This window comes from Balaenoptera ricei, chromosome 1 (genome assembly GCF_028023285.1).
Source record: "Balaenoptera ricei isolate mBalRic1 chromosome 1, mBalRic1.hap2, whole genome shotgun sequence".
Classification (NCBI taxonomy): Eukaryota; Metazoa; Chordata; class Mammalia; order Artiodactyla; family Balaenopteridae; genus Balaenoptera; species Balaenoptera ricei.
In genome coordinates, this window is record NC_082639.1 from 82,119,982 (window position 1) to 82,141,311 (window position 21,330).

Sequence of the window (21,330 nt, forward strand, 5' to 3'; positions counted from 1 at the left end):
GTTTGTGCCTCTTAATCTCTCTCACCTATTTTATTTATCTCCTCCTTCCCCTTCCCCAACTGCAACCACCAGTTTGTTCTCTGTATCTATGAGTCTGTTTCTGTTTTGTTATGTTTCTTCATTTGTTTTGTTTTTTTAGATTCCATATATAAATGAAATCATACAGTATTTGTCTTTGTCTAGCTTATTTCACTTAGCATAATACCATCTAGATCAATCAGTGTTGTTGCAAATGGCAGGATTTCATTCTGTTTCATGGCTGACTAATATTCTATTGTATAAATACATTTTACATATACATCTTCTTTATCCATTTATCAATTGATGGGCACTTAGGTTGCTACCATATTTTGGCTATTGTGAATAATGCTGCAATGAACATGGGAGTGCAGATATCTTTTCTAATTAGTATTTTGTTTTCTTCAGAAAAATACCCAGAAGTGGAATTGCTGGGTCATATGGTAGTTCTGTTTTTAATTTTTGAGAAACCCCCATACTGTTTTCCATAGTAGCTGTACCAGTTTACATTCCTGCTAGCAGGGCACCAGGGTTCCGTTTTCTCCACATTGTTGTCAACCCTTGTTATTTCTTGTCTTTTTGATAATAGCCTTTCTGACAGGTGTGAGGTGATATCTCATTGTGGTTTTGATTAGATTTCCATGATGATTAGTGTTGTTAAGCACCTTTGCATGTACCTTGTTGGCCATTGGTGTCTTCTCTGGAAACATGTCTATTCAGATCCTTTTCCCTTTTGTTTTTTGCTGTTGAGTTATATGAATTTTTAAATATATTTTGAATATTAACCTCTTATCAGATACATGATTTACAAATATTTTCTCCCATTCCATAGGTTGACTTTTCATTTTATTGATGGTTTCTTTTGCTGTACAGGAGATTTTTAGTTTGATATAGTCCCACACATTTGTTTTTGCTTTTGGTGTAAAATCCAAAAAAAAAAAATCTTTGCTAAGACTGATGTCTAATAACCTACAGTCTGTTTTTTTTTTTTTTTTTTCCCTAGGAGTTTTATGGCTTTAGGTCTTATGTTCATGTCTTTAATCCATTTTAAGTTAATTTTTGTGTATGGTGTAAGGTAATGGTCCAGTTTCATTTTTTTGTATGTTGCTGTCCAGTTTTCCTGACATCATTTATTGAAGAGACTATCGTTTCCCCATGGAATATTCTTCACTCCTTTGTTGTAAATTAATTGACCATATATACATATATTTATTTATGGTCTTTCTATTTTGTTCCATTGATCTATGTGTCTGTTTTTATGCCAGTACCATACTTTTTTTGATTACTATAACTTTGTAATATAGTTTGAAACCAGGCAGTGTAACGCCTCCAGTTTTGTTCTTCTTTTTCTTTTGTGGTTCCATATAAATATTTAGGATTGTTTGTTAATTTCTGTGAAAAATGCCATTGGAATTTTGATAGGGGTTGAATTGAATCAGTAGGTCACTTTGGGTAGTATGGACAGTTTTACAATGTTAATTCTTCTAATCCATGAGGATGAAATGTCTTTCCATTTATTTGTGTCTTCAGTTTCTTTCATCAATGTCTTGTAGTTTTCAGTGTACAGATCTTTCACCTACTTGGTTATATTTATTCCTAAGTATTTTATTCTTTTTGACTCAATTGTAAATGGGGTTGTTCTCTAAATTTCTCTGTTTTTTAAAATTTGTTAATTGTTTATTTATCAAGAAAAACTATTCTTTAGCCCAGATATTCATAGTTCATAGTTTCATAGTTCAGGAACACAGGTAAGTGACAAACTTCTGTGGAACTCAACCCAAAGAAATTCTTTATATGCCAAAATCACTTTGCACTCTGAAAGATACCAACCTTCCTCATCTCTTCAAAGTGTTTTATGGAATCATAATTTCTGTAGAAATCTGCATATGCCTTCTTTCTTGGTTCAGCCACAGCAAACTTACAGAAAGTTGCAACTCCTAGGGAGACAATGAGAGCTCCAACAATATGAAATCACAGGCGCTTGGCCAGAAGGCCACACATCTGAGGTTTTGTCAAAGAACTGGAAGGCAGGGTAGTTTTTCTTGATAGCTCAACAACGACGTCCTTCCAGACTGATGGAGTAAATTTCTTTCTGATAGTTTATAGTTTACTCAGAATTAAGATTTTTTCCACTTGAAGTGAAATGTAGAAACTTTACAAGATTATAGGTCTCTTTACCATCCGTATTTTATATTGTAATTGTCCAATGTATTACACCAGCATACATTGAAAACCTCACTAGACAATGCTATTTTTTTCTTTGAACTGTCATAATCTGATAGTTAATCACTGCAGCTTTTTGTTGATTAGTGTTTGCCTGGTAAAACTTTTTCCATCCTTTTAAACCTGTATCTTTATATATAAGTGAGTTTCTAATAGAAAGCATATAATTGGTTCTTGCTTTAATAACCAGTCATTTTTACTCTTTTATTGGAATGTTTAGGTTACTTACATTTAATGTAATTATCGATCTTTTGGGGTTTAAATCTACCATCTTGGTATTTGTTTGCTTTCTATTCTATTGGCCTTTGTTCATCTTTCTTGCCTTCTTTTGAATGAATTATAGTATTCCATTTTTTTAATGTCCTCGATTGAGTAATTAATTATACCTCTTTTTTTTTTTAGTGGTTGCCTTAGTGGTTAACATATGCATCTTTAACTTATCATGCTGTATCTTCAAGGACAATGGGCTGCCAGTAGCAGAAATGACAGCAGAGAAAATTAGATATCTAAGTAATTAGAGGGAATACAGAAGAGAATGATGGGATCAGCAGAGGGAATTCTAGTTATTAGAGGTGGTGATAGCATATATCATATATTCTCCAACATCACAGAAGAACAGAGACAATGATAGATTACTTAGAAATTGAATTATTAGGGATATGGAGAGTTGATGGGAAATGGCTACTTATGCAGTCCTTGAAGGCATAGTACATCTGTACTTGTTTCCACATCTGTGTATTCTCAGTCAGTCATCTACATTATGCATCTACTTTATTTATTTTTTAAAATTAATTTATTTATGGCTGCATTGGATCTTCGTTGCTGTGCGTGAGCTTTCTCTAGTTGTGTTGAGCGGGGTCTACTCTTCGTTGCCATGTGCGGGCTTCTCATTGCAGTGGCTCCTCTTGTTGCAGAGCACGGGCTCTAGGCGCGTGGGCTTCAGTAGTTGCAGCATGTGGGCTCAGTAGTTGTGGCTCGTGGGCTCTAGAGCACAGGCTCAGTAGTTGTGGCGCATGGGCTTAGTTGCTCCACGGCATGTGGGATCTTCCCGGACCAGGGATTGAACCTCTGTTCCTTGCATTAGCAGTTGGATTCTTATCCACTGCGCCACTAGGGAAGCCCCTATGCATCTACTTTAAAACACTCCTGAAAGCTTGTTTACCTTTGAGTGGGCATAGGTGTGTACATTTATAATGGAGAAAAGGTGTATTCAAACAACTACTTCTGATAACCTTCAGTGTTTTTAAAAAGCATTACTGAGTTCTTATCAGCTCGTTTGGAATAAGAAGGATTCTCTGTTTTTGGCTTTTGAACCTACATCTGTGTACAATAGCAAATATTGTTAACGATCTCAAGTTATCCAAATAAATTTATGATAAACTTTGGTTTAAGGAGACAGGATAATGTTTGTGTGTTTTGGGGTTTTTTTTTCAAACAATGATTTATATCCAAACAATGGGATTTTTAAAGATGGAGACGGGCTCTTTGTGGAAAAAAGAAAAGTGAGTGAGTCAGAAGACCTTATTCCTACTTTGTTATGTATTTAATAATAGGAAGTACCTTGCTTACCATGTTCCTTCATTATATTTTCCTTAATGTATGTTTTATTCTCCATCCACTTTAGTATTCTTTAGATCAGAAACTAAACTTATGATTAAATCTTTCAACATTGAAATGGGTTTTTATTCTTTAAGTTTTATACAGAACAATTTTCCTTTTATGTTTATTAACAGAAAGTATAAAAGTTCAAAATCAACATACTGTGAACAAGCAATATGAAAGAGAAAGGCAAAGACTTGCTTCTGGAATAGAAGAATTACGTGAAAAGTTGATGCAGATAGAAGCTGAGAATTCTGATTTGAAGGTTAACATGGCCCACAGAACTAGTCAGTTTCAGCTGATTCAAGAGGAGCTGCTAGAGAAAGCTTCAAACTCTAGCAAACTTGAAAGTGAAGTAAGCTTGAATTAGCTATTTATATGTACTGGATTTTGAGAGAAGAAAAAAGTGTTGTAGGGTTTTTGTAAAACTTGTATGTTAAAGTCCAGATTTATACACTAAAAAAAAATTAATGGTACCACATGAGTTATAACTTTTTAAAATTATATTTGGAAACTTCTGGGTTTTAACATATGTTAAAAGTAGGAAAATACTGTAGTGGCTAAATTTGGTGAAACAAATTGTACTGCATTCTATTATTTCTTCCAAGTATAAGTTAATATGGCTAATACATATTTACAAGTAAAAAATTTGGATTATGTAATTGGAAGAAAAAAGGGGTAGTAATAGAGGATTTCAAATTTTAGCAAACAGTAGAACCACCTGGAAAGCCTGTTAAACATGCACGTTTTGGGTCCTATTCCAGTGATTCTGATTTAGTACGTATGGAGTAATGCAAAGGAATCTGCATTTTTAAACAATTACATGTGAATCTGATGCAGATATCTTATGGATTACATTCTGAAAAGGGGATGAAATATGTTTTATGAATATCTGATCTTCATTTCCACTGAGGACAGAACAGGATGCCTTATTAGGTAATTGCGGACCAGGTCCACGTGTGTATATGCTATACTCACCCTTCAAACCAGAGGCTGCAGCTCTCTGAGGGTACTTTTTAAATGTCTGATTTTTCATCTTAAAGTCTGTAGCCAAGACTAGGGAAAAGACCTGTGGTATAGGAACTTAAATAAGTAATGGAAAGGAGATTTAGTCAGTCTATAACTATAGCCATCAGCTTACTTAGAAAATTTCCAAGTACTGAGATGAATAACTTTTTAAAAATTAAAATATTAGCACAGTCTTGTTGAAAATACAAAAAGGGACAAAGAAGAAAATAAAACATTGATAGTTCTACCACAAGAAATTACTACTGTTAACATTTTATTGTACTAATTTCAGTCTTTAATAGCTACTTTTACGAAATGGGTTTGGGGCAATCCTATTTGAACATAGGGGTCTGAAATAAATACTTATGTATTACACAGATGGAATAAGCTATGTCATATTTCTAGTCTTCCTTTCACTGTTTTTCTTCTGAATTGTCACTTATTTTTAAAAAATAATTTTTTATTTATTTCAATGTGTTTTCAGATGACAAAGAAATGTTCTCAACTTTTAACTCTAGAGAAACAGCTAGAAGAAAAAATAGTTGCTTATTCCTCTATTGCTGCAAAGAATGCGGAACTAGAACAGGAACTTATGGTAAAAATTACCTTTTTTTTGCTACAGATTTACTGTGGCTTTAAGGAACTTAATTTGTAACAGCATGTTTGTTTTAGTATCATTATTCTAAAATGTACCATATAGGAAAATATAAATTCTACCAAACTCTTCAGATTATTCAATTTTTATTTGTATATTTTAAAGTTGTATATTTTTAAGTTAATATGGCAAGTTGTTATCTAAAGTTCCTCATTTTTATTTTAGTAGAATTGAAGGAAATGGTAGTAGTTCTTTGATATGCTTTGTAACATTTTTAAACAATCTTATCATTTTGATACAATTTAAAAAATAACCACTTTCTCTTTTTTATAAATATTTAAATATTTTTGAAGTTGACATATTAACTGCTATGATTCTTTGAAGACTAGAGTATGATAAATTTTATGCTTTACTAATGTACTTTTATGTAAAACTCGTTCTTAATTATGTTCTTTTAAAGTGTTTTTATATTTCTAGGAAAAGAATGAAAAGATTAGAAGTCTAGAAACTAATATCAATACAGAGCATGAGAAAATTTGTTTAGCTTTTGAAAAGGCAAAGAAAATTCATCTTGACCAGCATAAAGAAATGGAAAAGCAGATTGAAAGAGTAAGATATTAATTATGTTTTTATAAGTAAATGTAATATATATTTAGAATATGAATGCTGAAAAGAACCTTAAACATTACTAGCCCAGCTTTCTTTATTTTAATAGATGAGGAAACAAAGACATAGAAAAGTTAGTGGCAAATACTATAATTAGAATCCCATTACTTCTGGATCATTTTACAATGCTCTCTCCTTTAGTACTCTTGCCATTTCAGTTTTGATCATTATTTTTTGACATTATCAAACTAAGAGTGATTCTGTAGACTCTTTTCCACTAGAGATATCATTTGCTTGAAGATTGGTTAAGAGGAGACGCTCTCTTGATCTTGGGTTAAAAGTGAAGAGTAAAAAAAAAAAAAAAAAAAAAAGTGAAGGAGAAACTGTGAGACCAGAAGCACAAGACCAAATAAAAAATAGATAGTTTGGATGGGTTTAATAGCAGAATGTAGCTAACACACAAATATAAGCTTCAAATGTAGAGCAATAGAAATTATTCAGTCTGAGTAATAGAGAGAAAAAAAGATTTGGAAAAAAAGTGAACAGAGCCTCAGAGACCTGTTGAACAATATCAGAAGGTCTAGCGTTTATGTCATCAGAGTACCAGAGAAGAGGAGAATGAGACTGGTACAAAAAATATTTGAAGGAATAATGACTGAAAACTTTGCAAATTTGTGAAGGAAATAAATTTACAAATTCAACAAGCTTAAAGAGGATAAAATCTTGAAAGCAGCCAGAGATAAATAACACATTGTATATAGAGGAACAAAGATTAAAATTCACTGCAGGTTTCTCATCAGAAAATCAAAAACTGTGAAGGTTAGAAGACCGAAGAACTGTTTTTTTTTTAAGTGCTGAAAGAGAAAAATTGTCAACCTAGAATTTTATGTCCAGCAATAATATTCTTTAGGATATATAAAGACATTCTTAGATTAAGGGCAATTTAGAGAACTTGTCATGAGCAGACTTGTTCTAAAATAAATGATAAAGAAAGTTCTTCAGGCAAAAGAGAAATAAGAGGGAAAATTTAAGCCTCAGGTATGAAGAGCAACAAAAACAGTAAATATTTGGTTACATACCATGGACTATATTTATTCTTTTAAGATCTTTGTAATATCTATGACTGTTGAAAGAAAGAATAGCATTGTCTAGTGAGGTTTTCATTGTATGTTCATGTAATACCTTGGATGATTACAGTATAAAATAAGAATAGTATAATCTTGTAAAGTTTGTACATTTCACTTCAGGTGAAAAAATCTAATTCTGAGTAAACTATGAAAATTTAAAAACAGTTGGTCCCCTTTATCCACAGATTATATGTTCCAAGATCCCAACTGGATTCCTGAAACTGTGGATAGTACCAAACCCAATAAATACTATGTTTTTTTCTATACATACATACATACCTATGATGAAGTTTAATTTATAAATTAGGCACAGTAAGAGAATATCCAAATGGCCAGCATCACTACTCTTGTACTCTGGGGCCATTGTTTAGTAAATTAAGGGTTACTTGTACACAAGCACTGCTGTACCATGACAGTCAATCTGATAACTGAGATGGCTGCTAAGTGACTAATGGCAGGTAGCGTATACAGTGTGGATATGCTGGGCAAAGGGATGATTCACATCCTGGGCAGGAAAGAGTTTTCCTCAAGGTTTAATCATGCTACTCAGAATGGCATGATATTTAAAACTTATGAATTGTTCATTTGTGGAATTTAATATTTTCATATTACAGTTGAGTGTGGGTAACTGAAACTGTGGAAAGAGAAACTACGGATAAGGGGGGACTACTGTATGTATATTATAATCCCTAGAACAACCACTAAAAAAACTATACAGATACAATAAAATGCTAACAAATAAAATATAGAATTCTGAAAATATTCATATATTTAAAAGAAGGCTGGAAAGGGGAAACAGAAATGAAAAATAGAGGAGACAAAGAGAAAACTAATAATAAAGGGGTATGTGCTTAAATTCAGGCATCTCAGATATTAATTTAGATGTAACTGTTGTAAACACACCAAATAAAAATTGAAATTGTGAGGTTGAATTTAAAAAAACAAGACACAGATATACTCTCTTTAAGAAGTCCATGTTGGGGCTTCCCTAGTGGCGCAGTGGTTGAGAGCCTGCCTGCTAATGCAGGGGACACGGGTTCAAGCCCTGGTCTGGGAAGATCCCACATGCCGCGGAGCAACTAATTTTTAATTAATTAAAAAAAAAAATTCTATAAAGAAGTCCATGTTAAATATAAAGATGTAGATAGGTTAAGTATAAAAGCATGGAAAAAGATGTACCAGGCAAACAATAATCAAAAGAAAGCTGGAGTGGCAATATAAATATCAAACAAAGTAGACTTTAGAACAAAGAAAATTACTGGGGATAAAATAGAAAATTATGTAGTGATAAAAGGCTCAATTCACCAAGAAGACATAACAGTCCTAAATGTGATATGTACCTAACAAAGTAATTTCAAAATACGTGAAGCAAAAGTGAAGAGGTCTGATAGGAGAAAGAAATTAATACAAAATTATAGTTAGAGATGTCAACACTACTCTTTTCTGTAATTGATAGAATAAGTAGATTAAAAAATCAGCAAGGATATAGAAGTCACCTGAACAACACTGTCAACAAGCTTTTTTTTTTTTCTCTTTTTAAAAAATTTTTGGCCGTGCTACGCGGCATGTGGGATCTTAGTTCCCCAACCAGGGATGGAACCCATGCCCCCTGCAGTGGAAGTGCAGAGTCTTAACCACTGGACCAACAACAGAATATACATTCTTCTTCAGTACACCTGAAATATTCACCAAGATATACCATACCCTAGGTCATAAAATCAGCCTTATCAAATTTCAAGGAATTAAAACCGTGTATACAGTTGTTCCTTGGTATCCATGGATGATTGGTTCCAGGACCCACTGTAGAAGATCTGCAGATGCTCAAGTCCGATAGTGGGGCCTCCATATCTGCAGTTCCACATCAGTGGATTTAACCAACCACGTATCGTTTAGTACTGTATGTATTTATTGAAAAAAATCTGCATATAAATGCACCTGCACTGTTCAAACCCATGTTGTTCAAGGGTCAACTGTAGTATGTTTTCTGACCATAATGGAATTAAACTAGAAACCATTAACGGAAAGATATCTGGAAATTCCCCAAATATTTGGAAGCTAAACAACACACTTTTTTTTTAATATCTTTATTGGAGTATAATTGCTTTACAATGTTGTGGAAACAACACATTTTAAATAATCCATGGATCAATGAATAAGTCTCAAGGGAAATTTAAAATATTTTAAACAATGAAAATGAAAACACGATATATCTGAATTTGTGGAATGCAGCTAGAGCAGTTCATAGAGCTTTATAGCATTAAATGCATACATTAGAAGAAAATAAAGAAAAATCAGTAATCTAAACTTCCACATTAAGAAACTAGGAAAAGAAGAGCAAAATTAACCCATAAGAAACAGAAAGATGGAGATAATAAAAAGCATAATTGAAAGAAATTGGAATTTGAAAAGAGAATATTAGTAGAGAAAATCAGTCAAATCTAAAGCTGGTTCTTTGAAAAGATCAGTAAAATTTATAAACCTCTAGCCAGTCTGATGAAGTAAAAAAAAAGAGAGAGAGAAAACACAAATAACCTGTATCAAGAGTGAGTAAGGGTGTATCATTAGAGACCACAGATATTAAAGTTTAATAAAGGAAAGGAGAGGTTTATCCTGAGAATGGAAGGCTGGTTCAACATTCAGGAAAAAAAATCATTGTAATCTACCATATTAGCATACCAAAACCCAGAAAAACCTACATGATCATATCAATAGATGCAGAAAAAGCTTTTGGTAAAATTCAACATTCTCTCATGATAAAAACTCTTAGCCAACTAGAAATAGAAGGGAACTTCATGAACCTTATGAAGGGCATCTTTCAAAAAAATCCTATGGATAATATATCTTAATGGTGAAACACTTAATTCTTTCCTGTAAGATTGGGAGCAGAGCAAGAATATTTGCTGTCATCACTCCTATTTAACATCATACTAAAAAGCCCATTTCAATCAGGAGGAAACAAATAAAGCTATCCCTGTTTTCAGACATGATTGTCTATGTAGGAAATCCCAAAGAATCTACAAAAATACCTTAAAACTAATGAGTGAGCAAGGTCACAGGATGCAAGGTTAACATCCAGATCAGTTGTATTTCTATATATAGTTGACTCTTGAACAACACTGGTTTGAACTGTGTGGGTCCACTTATCCTCGCATTTTTTTCAGTTTGTGTAATACTACACAGTCTGCGGTTGGTTGAATTGGTGGATACAGAACTGCAGATATGGAGGGCAGACTGCAAAGTTATTCACAGGTTTTTGACTTCAAGGAGGGGTTGGTGCCACTAACCCTTACGTTGTTCAAGGGTCAACTGTAGTAGCAATGAACAATTAGAAGCTAAAATTTTAAAAATACTGCTATTTACAAAGCTCCAAAGAGATAAGGCATAGATGTAAATAAAACAAAATATGTGGAATATCTGTATGCCGAAAACTACAAAATGTTAAAGAAAGACCTAAATAAAGGGAAAGACCATTTCTGTGGATTGGAAGTCTCAATATATTTAGGATGTCAGTTCACCTTAAACAGATCTCTCGATTTAATGCATTTCCAATCAAAATCCCAGTAAAAATTTTTTTGTATACATAGATAACTGATTTTGAATTTTGTAATGGAAAGGCAAAGAAACTAGAATAGCCAAAACAAGTTTGAAAAAGAACAAAGTTAATGGATTTATGCTACTGTATCTTAAGACTTACTATAAACCTATAGTAATCAAGACAGTGAGGTATTAACAAAATAATAGACACATAGATGAAAGGAACAAAATATAGGGTCTAGAAATAGACCTGGCAAATATGGTCAAATGATTTTTAGCAAAGGTACAAAACCAATTCAGAATGGAGAAAGAATAGTTTTTGAATGAGTAGTGTTGGAACAATTGGACATCCATATGCAAAAAGATGGAGCTGCAATATATACCTATATAAAAATTAATTCAAAGTGAATCATATATTTAAATATAAAATAAAAAGATATTAAAACTCAGAAGAAAACATAGGAGAAAATCTTCATGACCTTAGGTTAGACAAGAGTTCTTAAATATAAAACCAAAACAATATAAGGGAAAAATTGATAAATTGGAATTCATCAAAATTAAAAATGTATGCTCTGTGAAAGACATTATTAAGAGAATGAAAAGACAAGCTATAAACTGGGAGAAAATATTTCTAAATCACATATCCAGCAAAGAACTTTTACCCAGCATATATAAAGAATTCTCAAAATTCATCAATAAGAAAGTAACCCAATTTTTTTAATGGACAAAGACTTGAATAGATACTTCATCAGAAAAGATATACAGATGGCAAATAAGCATATGAAAATATGGTGAACTTGATTCATCATTAGGGAAATGCAGATTAAATGCACAGTGAAATACTACTGCATTCTTGTTAGAATACTGAGAGAGAGAGGTAGAAAGGAAGGGAGGAAGGAAGATCTGACAATAGCAAATGCTACCCAGGTTGTGAAACAACTGGTTTTCTCATATATTGCTGGGGATAATGCAAAGTAGTAAAACTACTAAAACAACGTAACATCTTCTTATACACTTAACATATGACCCAGCAGTCTTAGATATTTATTCTAGACAAATGAAAACTTATCTTTACACTAAAACCTACTACAAATGTTTATAGTAGGTTTATTCATAATTGCCAAAAACTGGAAACTACCCAGTGTCTTTCAATGAGTAAATGGGTAAACTATGGTACCTCAATACAATGGAATACTACTCAGTAATAACAAGGAATAATCTGTTGATTCAGGCAAAAACATGGGTAAATCTACAAGGCTTTATGCTAATGGAAAGAAGCCAATTGCAAAATGTTGTATACAATTCTATTTCTTTGACATTCTCAATAAAGTCAAAAGCTATAGGATGAAGATCATTTTATTGGTTGCCAGGTGTTGGGGAGGGTGGAGAGCTGATTATAAAGCAAGTGTCCCCAGCCCCCGGGCCACAGAATGGTACCTGTTAGGAACCGGGCCTCACAGCAGGAGGTGAGCGGCGGGTGAGCGAGCAAAGCTTCATCTGTATTTACAGCCACTCCCCATTGCTTGCATTACCACCTGAGCTCCACCTCCTGTCAGCATTATGGTGAACTGTATAATTATTGCATTATATATTACAATGTAATAATAATAGAAATAAAGTGCACAATAAATTTAATGCACTTGAATCATCCCGAAACCATCCCCCCCACCCCCATCCATGGAAAAAGTGTCTTCCACGAAACCGGCCTCTGGTGCCAAAAAGGTTGGGGACTGCTGCTGTAATAGATTAACATGAGGGATCTTGAGAGTGAAGGAATCATTCTGTATCCTGATTGTGATGGGAGTTTTATGAATCTATGCATGTATTAAAAAACCTCAGAATCATACACCCAAAAAATGAATGTAAATGAAGTTTTAAAAAGTCTCCCACCCTAGAATCATTGTTACAATCTTAGTTTATGTCTTTCAGACCAGTTTCTCTGCATCTTTGCACACTTACATGTTTATAGTACACATATACACAGACACATATAAACAATTTTTAATAGCTTCGTTTTACAGAATGGTTGCTATTTGACTTTTCTGTTTTTTAGGATTATAATTAATTTTCAGTAAACTTTATTGTAAGCTATTTTTTTCTTATTTTAGAATATTTTTTTATAATAGAGTCTCAAAAATGAAACTACTGACTCAGAAGATAAAAAATATTTTTCAGATGAGTTTATCCCTGATAAATTCTTCAAAGTTTAATTTGAAAATGGCAGAAATTCTAGGAAGATATTATATTTGATATCTCAAATACTGAACTGCTGCAGAGAATTGGCATGATAGGTCTGTCCAAGGGCCTCCCTGATAATTGATGGGTCAGTTTCTATGAAAATCTATGGTTATAATAACATCATTTAGTCTTGTTTATTCATGAAATTAAATATATACTTTGTATGATATCTGTCTTATATTCATGTTTTAAGAAAAAATTCTAAAGTTATTTAATATTTTTCAAACTTTTTATTGTGGTTAGTATTATCAGTATTAGTGTTATTGATGTTATAATTTATGTTATCTTAACCATTTTTAAGTGTACAGTGGTATTAAATACATTAACATTGTTGTGCAACCACCATTTATCCTCATAATTCTTCTCATCTTGTAGAACTGAATCTCTATACTCATTAGAGTACACAATAACTCCCTATTCTCCTCTCCCCCCAACTCTTGGCAATCACTATTCTACTTTCTGTCTCTATGATTTTGCCTTCTCTAAGTACCTCATGTAAGTGAAATCATATAGTGTTTGTCTTTTTATGACTGGTTTGTTTCACTTAGCATAATGTTCTCAAGGTTCATCCATGTTGCAGCATATTGCAGAATTTCCTTCCTTTGTAAGGCTGAATAATATTCCATTGTATGTATATAGCACATTTTGCTTATCCATTCATCTGTTGATGGCCACTTGGTTTGTATCCACATTTTAGCTGTTGTGAATGATGCTGCTGTGATCATGCGGGTGTACAAATATCTCTTTGTGACCCTGCTTTAAATTATTTTGAGTATACATGCACAAGTGGAATTGCTGATAATATGGTAATTCTGTTTTTAATTTTTTGAGGACCCACCATACTGATTTCTACAGCAGCTATACTGTTTTACATTCCCACCAACAGCGCTCAAGTGTTCCAATTTCTCCACATCCTTGTAAACACTTGTTTTCTGGTTTTTAACAGTAGCCATCCTAATGAGTGTGAGGTGGTATCTCATTGTAGTTTTGATTTGCATTTCCCTAATGATCAGTGATGCTGAGAATCTTTTCATGTGCTTGTTGTCTAGTCATATATCTTCTTTGGAGAAATGTCTATCATTTCCTTTACCCATTTTTTAATAGGGTTGTTTTTATGTAGTTATTGAGTTTTAGGACTTTTCCATATATTCTGGATATTGATCCCTTATCAAGGTATGTGATTTGCAAATATTCTCTCCCATTCTGTGGGTTTCCTTTTTACTCTGTTGAGAGTGTCTTTGGATGCACAGAATATTAGAATTTTCATGAAGTCCAGTTTGTCTATTTTTTCTTTTGTTTCCTATACCTTTGGTGTCATATTTAAGAAATTATTACCAAATCCAATGTCGTGAAGCTTTGGTTCTATGTTGTGAAGCTTTTCTGTTTCCTTCTAAGAGTTTTATTTTTTTAGGTCTTACATTTAGGTCTTTGGTCCATTTTGAGTTAATTTTTATATATGGTGCTAGCTGTGGGTCCAACTTCATTCTTTTGCATGTGGATATCCAGTTTTCTCACCACCATTTGTTGAAAGGACTGTCCTTTCCCCCCAATGAATGATCTTGGCACCCTTGTCAGAATCATTTGACCATATATGTGAGAATTTATTTCTGGGCTCTTGACTCTATTCCATTGGTCTATATGTCTGTCTTATGCGAAATCACAGTTTTTATTACTGTAGCTTTGTAATAGATTTGAAATCAGGAAGTGAGGGTCCTCCAGTTTTGTTCATTTTCAAGATTGTTTTGGCTGTTCAGGGTCCCTTGAGATTTCATGTGAACTTTAGGATGGGTTTTTCTGTTTCAGCAAAAAATGTCATTGGGATTTTGCTAGGGATTGTATTGCATTGGGTAATATTGACATTTTAACAATATTACGTCTTCTAATCCATGAACGTGGACTATGTTTCTATTTATTTACGTTTTCTTCAATTCTTTCCATCAGTGTTTTGTAATTTTAATTGTACAAGTCTTTCACCTCCTTGGTTAATTCCTAAGTATTTTATTCTTTTTGATACTATTGTAAATGAAATTGTTTTTGTAATTTTCTTTTCAGATTGTTCATTGTTCACGTATAGGAATGCAACTGACTTTTGTGTGTTGAATTTCATCCTCTACTTTTCTGATTTCATTTATCAGTTCTAATAGTTTTATTGTGTGAAATCTTTAGGGTGTTCTAGGTATAAGATCATACCATCTACCAATAGATAATTTTACTTCTTCCTTTCCAACTTGGATGTCTTTTATTTCTTTTTCTTGCCTAATAGCTCTGGCTGGAACTTCCAGTATTATGTTGAATACAAGTGGTGAGAGGGACATCCTTTTTCGTTCCTGAGCATAGAGGAAAAGCTTTCAGTCTTTCACCATTGAGTATGTTAGCTGTAGGTTTTTCATATAAGGCTTTTATTATGTGAAGGTAGTTTCCTTCTGTTGCTAATTTGTTGAGAGTGTTTATCATGATAGGGTGTTGAATTATGTCAAATGTTTTTTCTGCATCAATTGAGATGCTCGTGTGTTTTTTTTTTCTTTCATTCTGTTGATATTGCATATAACATTGATCAATTTTCATTGCATTCCAGGAATAAATTTCCCTTGGTCACTGTGTTTAATCCTTTTACTATGCTGCTGAATTTGGATTGTTAGCATTTTGTTGAGGATTTTTGCATCAGTGCTCATAACAGATATTTGTCTGTAGTTTTCTTTTCTTGTAATGTCTGGGTTTCGTTTCAGGTTAATGCTGGTCTTACAGTATTAGGGAGTATTCTCTCCTTAATTTTTTGGAAACATTTGAGGAGGATTGGTATTAGTTCTTTTTTATGTGTTTGGTAGAATTCATCAATAAAGCAAGCAGGTTCAGGGCTTTTCTTAGTTGGGAGATTTTTGATTTCCCATTCAATCTCCTTACTATTTATAGGTCTGTTCAGATTATCTGTTTCTTCATGATAGAGTCTTTGTAGGTTTTGTGTTTCTAGGAATTTGTCCATTTCATCTAGATTATCCAACTTGTTGGTATACAATTATTCATTGTACTTTCTTATGATCTTTTTTTATTTCTGTAGAATTGATAGTAATATTCCTACTTATATTTCTGCTTTTGGTAATATTCAGTCCTCCTTTTTTGACCACCTAGCTAAAGATTTGTCAATTTTGTTTATTTTTTTGAAGAACCAATTTTTCCTTTCAGTGATATTCTTCATTGTTTTTCTGTTCTCTATTTTGTTGATCTTCACTGTAATCTTTATATTTCCTTCCTTCTGCTAGCTTTGGGTTTATTCTGTTCTTTTTCTTGTTTCTTATCTTTTAAAGTTAGGTTATTGACTTGAGATCTTCCTTGTTTTTTAATGTAAGCATTTATAGCTATAAATTACCCCCTAAACATTGTTTTTGCTGAGTCCTGTGAGTTTTCGTAAGTTGTATTTTTGTTTTCATTCATTTCTAAGTAGTTTCTAATTTCTATATTCTCTCTGGTTTTTCTACATATTATTGAGAATAGGCTATTGAAGTCTCCAAGTATTATTGTAGAACTGTCTATTTTTCACTTCAATGCTGTCTGTTTTTGCTTCATATATTTTGAAAGTCTGTCTTTGGTCTATAAGTGTTTGTAATTGTTATATCTTATTGCTATATTGTAATAACCTTATATTAATATATATTATCTGTCTTTGTCTCATAATCTTTTTAAATTTAAAGTATGATTTGTCTGATACTACTATAGGTATCCCTGCTCCTTTTTGGTTACTATTTGCGTGGACTATCTTTTCCCATCCTTTCATTTTTTATCTATTAGTATCTTTGGATCTAAAATGAGTCTCTTATTATAAATGGGTGTTGAATTTTGTCAAAAGCTTTTTCTGCATCTATTGAGATGATCATATGGTTTTTATTCTTCAATTTGTTAATATGGTGTATCACATTGATTGATTTGCGTATATTGAAGAATCCTTGCATCCCTGGGATAAATCCCACTTGATCATGGTGTATGATCCTTTTAATGTGTTGTTGGATTCTGTTTGCTAGTATTTTGTTGAGGATTTTTGCATCTATATACATCAGTGATATTGGTCTATAATTTTCTTTTTTTGTAGTATCTTTGTCAGGTTTTGGCATCAGGGTGATGGTGGCCTCATAGAATGTGTTTGGGAGTGTTCCTTCCTCTGCAATTTTTTGGAAGAGTTTAGAAGCATGGGTGTTAGCTCTTCTGTAAATGTTTGATAGAATTCACCTGTGTAGCCAACTGGTCCTGGACTTTTGTTTGTTGGAAGATTTTAAATCACAGTTTCAATTTCATTACTTGTGATTGGTTTGTTCATATTTTCTAATTCTTCCTGGTTCAGTCTTGGAAGGTTATACCTTTCTAAGAATTTGTCCATTTCTTCCAGGTTGTCCATTTTATTGGCATAGAGTTGCTTGTAGTAGTCTTTTAGGATGCTTTGTATTTCTGCGGTGTCTGTTGTAACTTCTCCTTTTCCATTTCTAATTTTATTGATTTGAGTCCTCTCCCTCTTTTTCTTGATGAGTCTGGCTAATGGTTTATCAATTTTGTTTATCTTCTCAAAGAACCAGCTTTTAGTTTTATTGATCTTTGCTATTGTTTTCTTTGTTTCTATTCCATTTATTTCTGCTCTGATCTTTTTGATTTCTTTCCTTCTGCTAACTTTGGATTTTGTTCTTCTTTCTCTAGTTCCTTTAGGTGTAAGGTTAGATTGTTTATTTGAGATTTTTCTTGTTTCTTGAGGTAGGCTTGTATTGTTATAAACTTCCCTCTTAGAACTGCTTTTGCTGCATCCCATAGGTTTTGGATCATCGTGTTTTTTCTTTTTTTAAATTTATTTATTTAAATATAAATTATTTAGTTAGTTTTGGCTGCCTTGTTCGCTGCTGCATGCGGGCTTTCTCTAGTTGTGGCGAGCGGGGGCTACTCTTCGTTGCGGTGCATGGGCTTCTCATTTTGGTGGCTTCTCTTGTTGCGGAGCATGGGCTCTAGGTGCACCGGCTTCAGTAGTTGTGGCTCGCGGGCTCTAGAGCATAGGCTCAGTAGTTGTGGCGCACGGGCTTAGTTGCTCCGCGGCACGTGGGATCTTCCCGGACCAGGGCTCGAACCCGTGTCCCCTGCATTGGCAGGCGGATTCTTAACCACTGTGCCACCAGGGAAGTCCCGGATCGTCGTGTTTTCATTGTCATTTGTCTCTAGGTATTTTTTGATTTCCTCTTTGATTTCTTCAGTGATCTCTTGGTTATTTAGTAACGTATTGTTTAACCTCCATGTGTTTGTGTTTTTTACGTTTTTTCCCTTGTAATTCATTTCTAATCTCATAGCGTTGTGGTCAGAAAAGATGCTTCATATGATTTCAATTTTCTTAAATTTACTGAGGCTTGATTTGTGACCCAAGATGTGATCTACCCTGGAGAATGTTCTGTGCGCACTTGAGAAGAAAGTGTAATCTGCTGTTTTTGGATGGAATGTCCTATAAATATCAATTAAATCTATCTGGTCTATTGTGTCATTTAAAGCTTCTGTTTCCTTACTTATTTCCATTTTGGATGATTTGTCCATTGGTGTAAGTGAGGTGTTAAAGTCCCCCACTATTATTGTGTTACTGTCAATTTCCTCTTTTATAGCTGTTAGCAGTTGCCTTATGTATTGAGGTGCTCCTATGTTGAGTGCATCTATATTTATAATTGTTATATCTTCTTCTTGGATTGATCCCTGGATCATTATGTAGTGTCCTTCCTTGTCTCTTGTAACATTCTTTATTTTAAAGTCTATTTTATCTCCAGAAAGTGGGCATAGAGGGAACCAACCTCAACATAATAAAGGCCATATACGACAAACCCATAGCAAACATCATTCTCAATGGTGAAAAATTGAAAGCATTTCCTCTAAGATCAGGAATGAGACAAGGATGTCCACTCTCACCACTATTATTCAACGTAGTTTTGGAAGTCCTAGCCACGGCAGTCAGAGAAGAAAAAGAAATAAATGGAATACAAATTGGAAAAGAAGAAGTAAAACTGTCACTGTTTGCAGATGACATGATACTATACATAGAGAATCCTAAAGATGCCACCAGAAAGCTACTAGAGCTAATCAATGAATCTGGTAAAGTTGCAGGATACAAAATTAATGCACAGAAATCTCTTGCATTCCTATACACTAATGATGAAAAATCTGAAAGAGAAATTAAGGACACACTCCCATTTACCACTGCAACAAAAAGAATAAAATACCTAGGAATAAACCTACCTAGGGAGACAAAAGACCTGTATGCAGAAAACTGTAAGACACTGATGAAAGAAATTAAAGATGATACCAATAGATAGAGAGATATACCATGTTCTTGGATTGGAAGAATGAATATTGTGAAAATGACTATACTACCCAAAGCAATCTACAAATTCAATGCAATCCCTATCAAATTACCAATGGCAATTTTTACGGAACTAGAACAAAAAATCTTAAAATTTGTATGGAGACACAAAAGACCCTGAATAACCAAAGAAGTCTTGAGGGAAAAGAACGGAGCGGGAGGAATCAGTCTCCCTGATTTCAGACTATACTACAAAGCTACAGTAATCAAGACAATATGGTACTGGCACAAAAACAGAAACATAGATCAATGGAACAAGATAGAAAGCCCAGAGATAAACCCACGCACCTATGGTCAACTGATCTATGACAAAGGAGGCAAGGATACACAATGGAGAAAAGACAGTCTCTTCAATAAGTGGTGCTGGGAAAACTGGACAGCTACATGTAAAAGAATGAAATTAGAACACTCCCTAACACCATACACAAAAATAAACTCAAATTGGATTCAAGACCTAAATGTAAGACCAGACACTATAAAACTCTTAGAGGAAAACATAGGAAGAACACTCTTTGATGTAAATCACAGCAAGATCTTTTTTGATCCACCTCCTAGAGTAATGGAAATAAAAACAAAAATAAACAAATGGGACCCAATGAAACTTAAAAGCTTTTGCACAGTAAAGGAAACCATAAACAAGACGAAAAGATAACCCTCAGAATGGGAGAAAATATTTGCAAATGAAAGAACAGACAAAGGATTAATCTCCAAAATATATAAACAGCTCATGCAGCTCAATATTAAAGAAACAAACAACCCGATCCAAAAATGGGCAGAAGACCTAAATAGACATTTCTCCAAAGAAGACATACAGATGGCCAAGAAGCACATGAAAAGCTGCTCAACATCACTAATTATTAGAGAAATGCAAATCAAAACTACAATGAGGTATCACCTCACACCAGTTAGAATGGGCATCAACAGAAAATCTACAAACAACAAATGCTGGAGAGGGTGTGGAGAAAAGGGAACCCTCTTGCACTGATGGTGGGAATGTAAATTGATACAGCCACTATGGAGAACAGTATGGAAGTTCCTTAAAAAACTGAAAATAGAATTACCATATGATACAGCAATCCCACTACTGGGCATATACCCAGAGAAAACCGTAATTCAAAAAGACACATGCATCCCAAAGTTCATTGCAGCACTATTTACAATAGCCAGGTCACAGAAGCAACCTAAATGCCCATTGAGAGACGAATGGATAAAGAAGTTGTGGTACATATATACAATGGAATATTACTCAGCCATAAAAAGGAACGAAATTGGGTCATTTGTTGAGACATGGATGGATCTAGAGACCGTCATACAGAGTGAAGTAAGTCAGAAAGAGAAAAACAAATATCGTATATTAATGCATGTATGTGGAACCTAGAAAAATGGTACAGATGAACCAGTTTGCAGGACAGAAGTTGAGACACAGATGTAGAGAACAAATGTATGGACACGAAGGGGGAAAAGCTGCAGGGGGGTGGGACTGGTGGTGTGATGAATTGGGCGATTGGGGTTGACATGTATACACTGATGTGTATAAAATTGATGACTAATAAGAACCTGCTGTATAAAAAAATAAATAAAATTCAAAAAAATAAAAAATAAATAAAATGAGTCTCTTTTAGACAACATATAGGTGGATGTGTGATTTTCTCCATTCTACCAACCTATGTCTCTTGGAGAGTTTAATCTATTTACATTTAAAGTAATTACTGATAAGGAGGGACTTCTGTCATCTTGCTCTTTGTTTTCTATATGCCTTATAGCTTTTTTATCCCTCTTTTCCTACATTACTGTCTTCTTTTGAACTTAGTTGAGTTTTTGTACTGAAATTTTAAAATTCCTTTCTCATTTCCATTTGTCTATATTTTATAGCTCTTTCCTTTGTGGTTACCATGGGGATTACATTTAACATCCTAAAGTTATAACACTCTAATTTGAATTTATGCCACTAATTTCAATAACATACAAAAACTCTGTTCCTTTATAGCTTTATCTCCACACCTTTTGTCACAAACTTA

General features: G+C 33.5%; 1 protein-coding gene and 1 pseudogene across 5 annotated transcripts in view; one reads left to right on the forward strand and one right to left on the reverse strand.

The window, feature by feature from the left end:
• CCDC18 (coiled-coil domain containing 18) overlaps positions 1-21,330 on the forward strand; it is a 133,084-nt gene that overhangs the window by 30,468 nt on the left and 81,286 nt on the right. For all 5 annotated transcript variants that reach the window (XM_059926458.1, XM_059926451.1, XM_059926427.1 and 2 more), the window contains 3 exons: positions 3,975-4,195; positions 5,333-5,443; positions 5,921-6,052. In XM_059926458.1, coding sequence (XP_059782441.1) covers positions 3,975-4,195; positions 5,333-5,443; positions 5,921-6,052 — 464 coding nt within the window. The remainder of the gene's footprint in view (positions 1-3,974; positions 4,196-5,332; positions 5,444-5,920; positions 6,053-21,330) is intronic.
• LOC132367858 (cytochrome c oxidase subunit 6C-like) lies at positions 1,822-7,540 on the reverse strand (annotated as a pseudogene).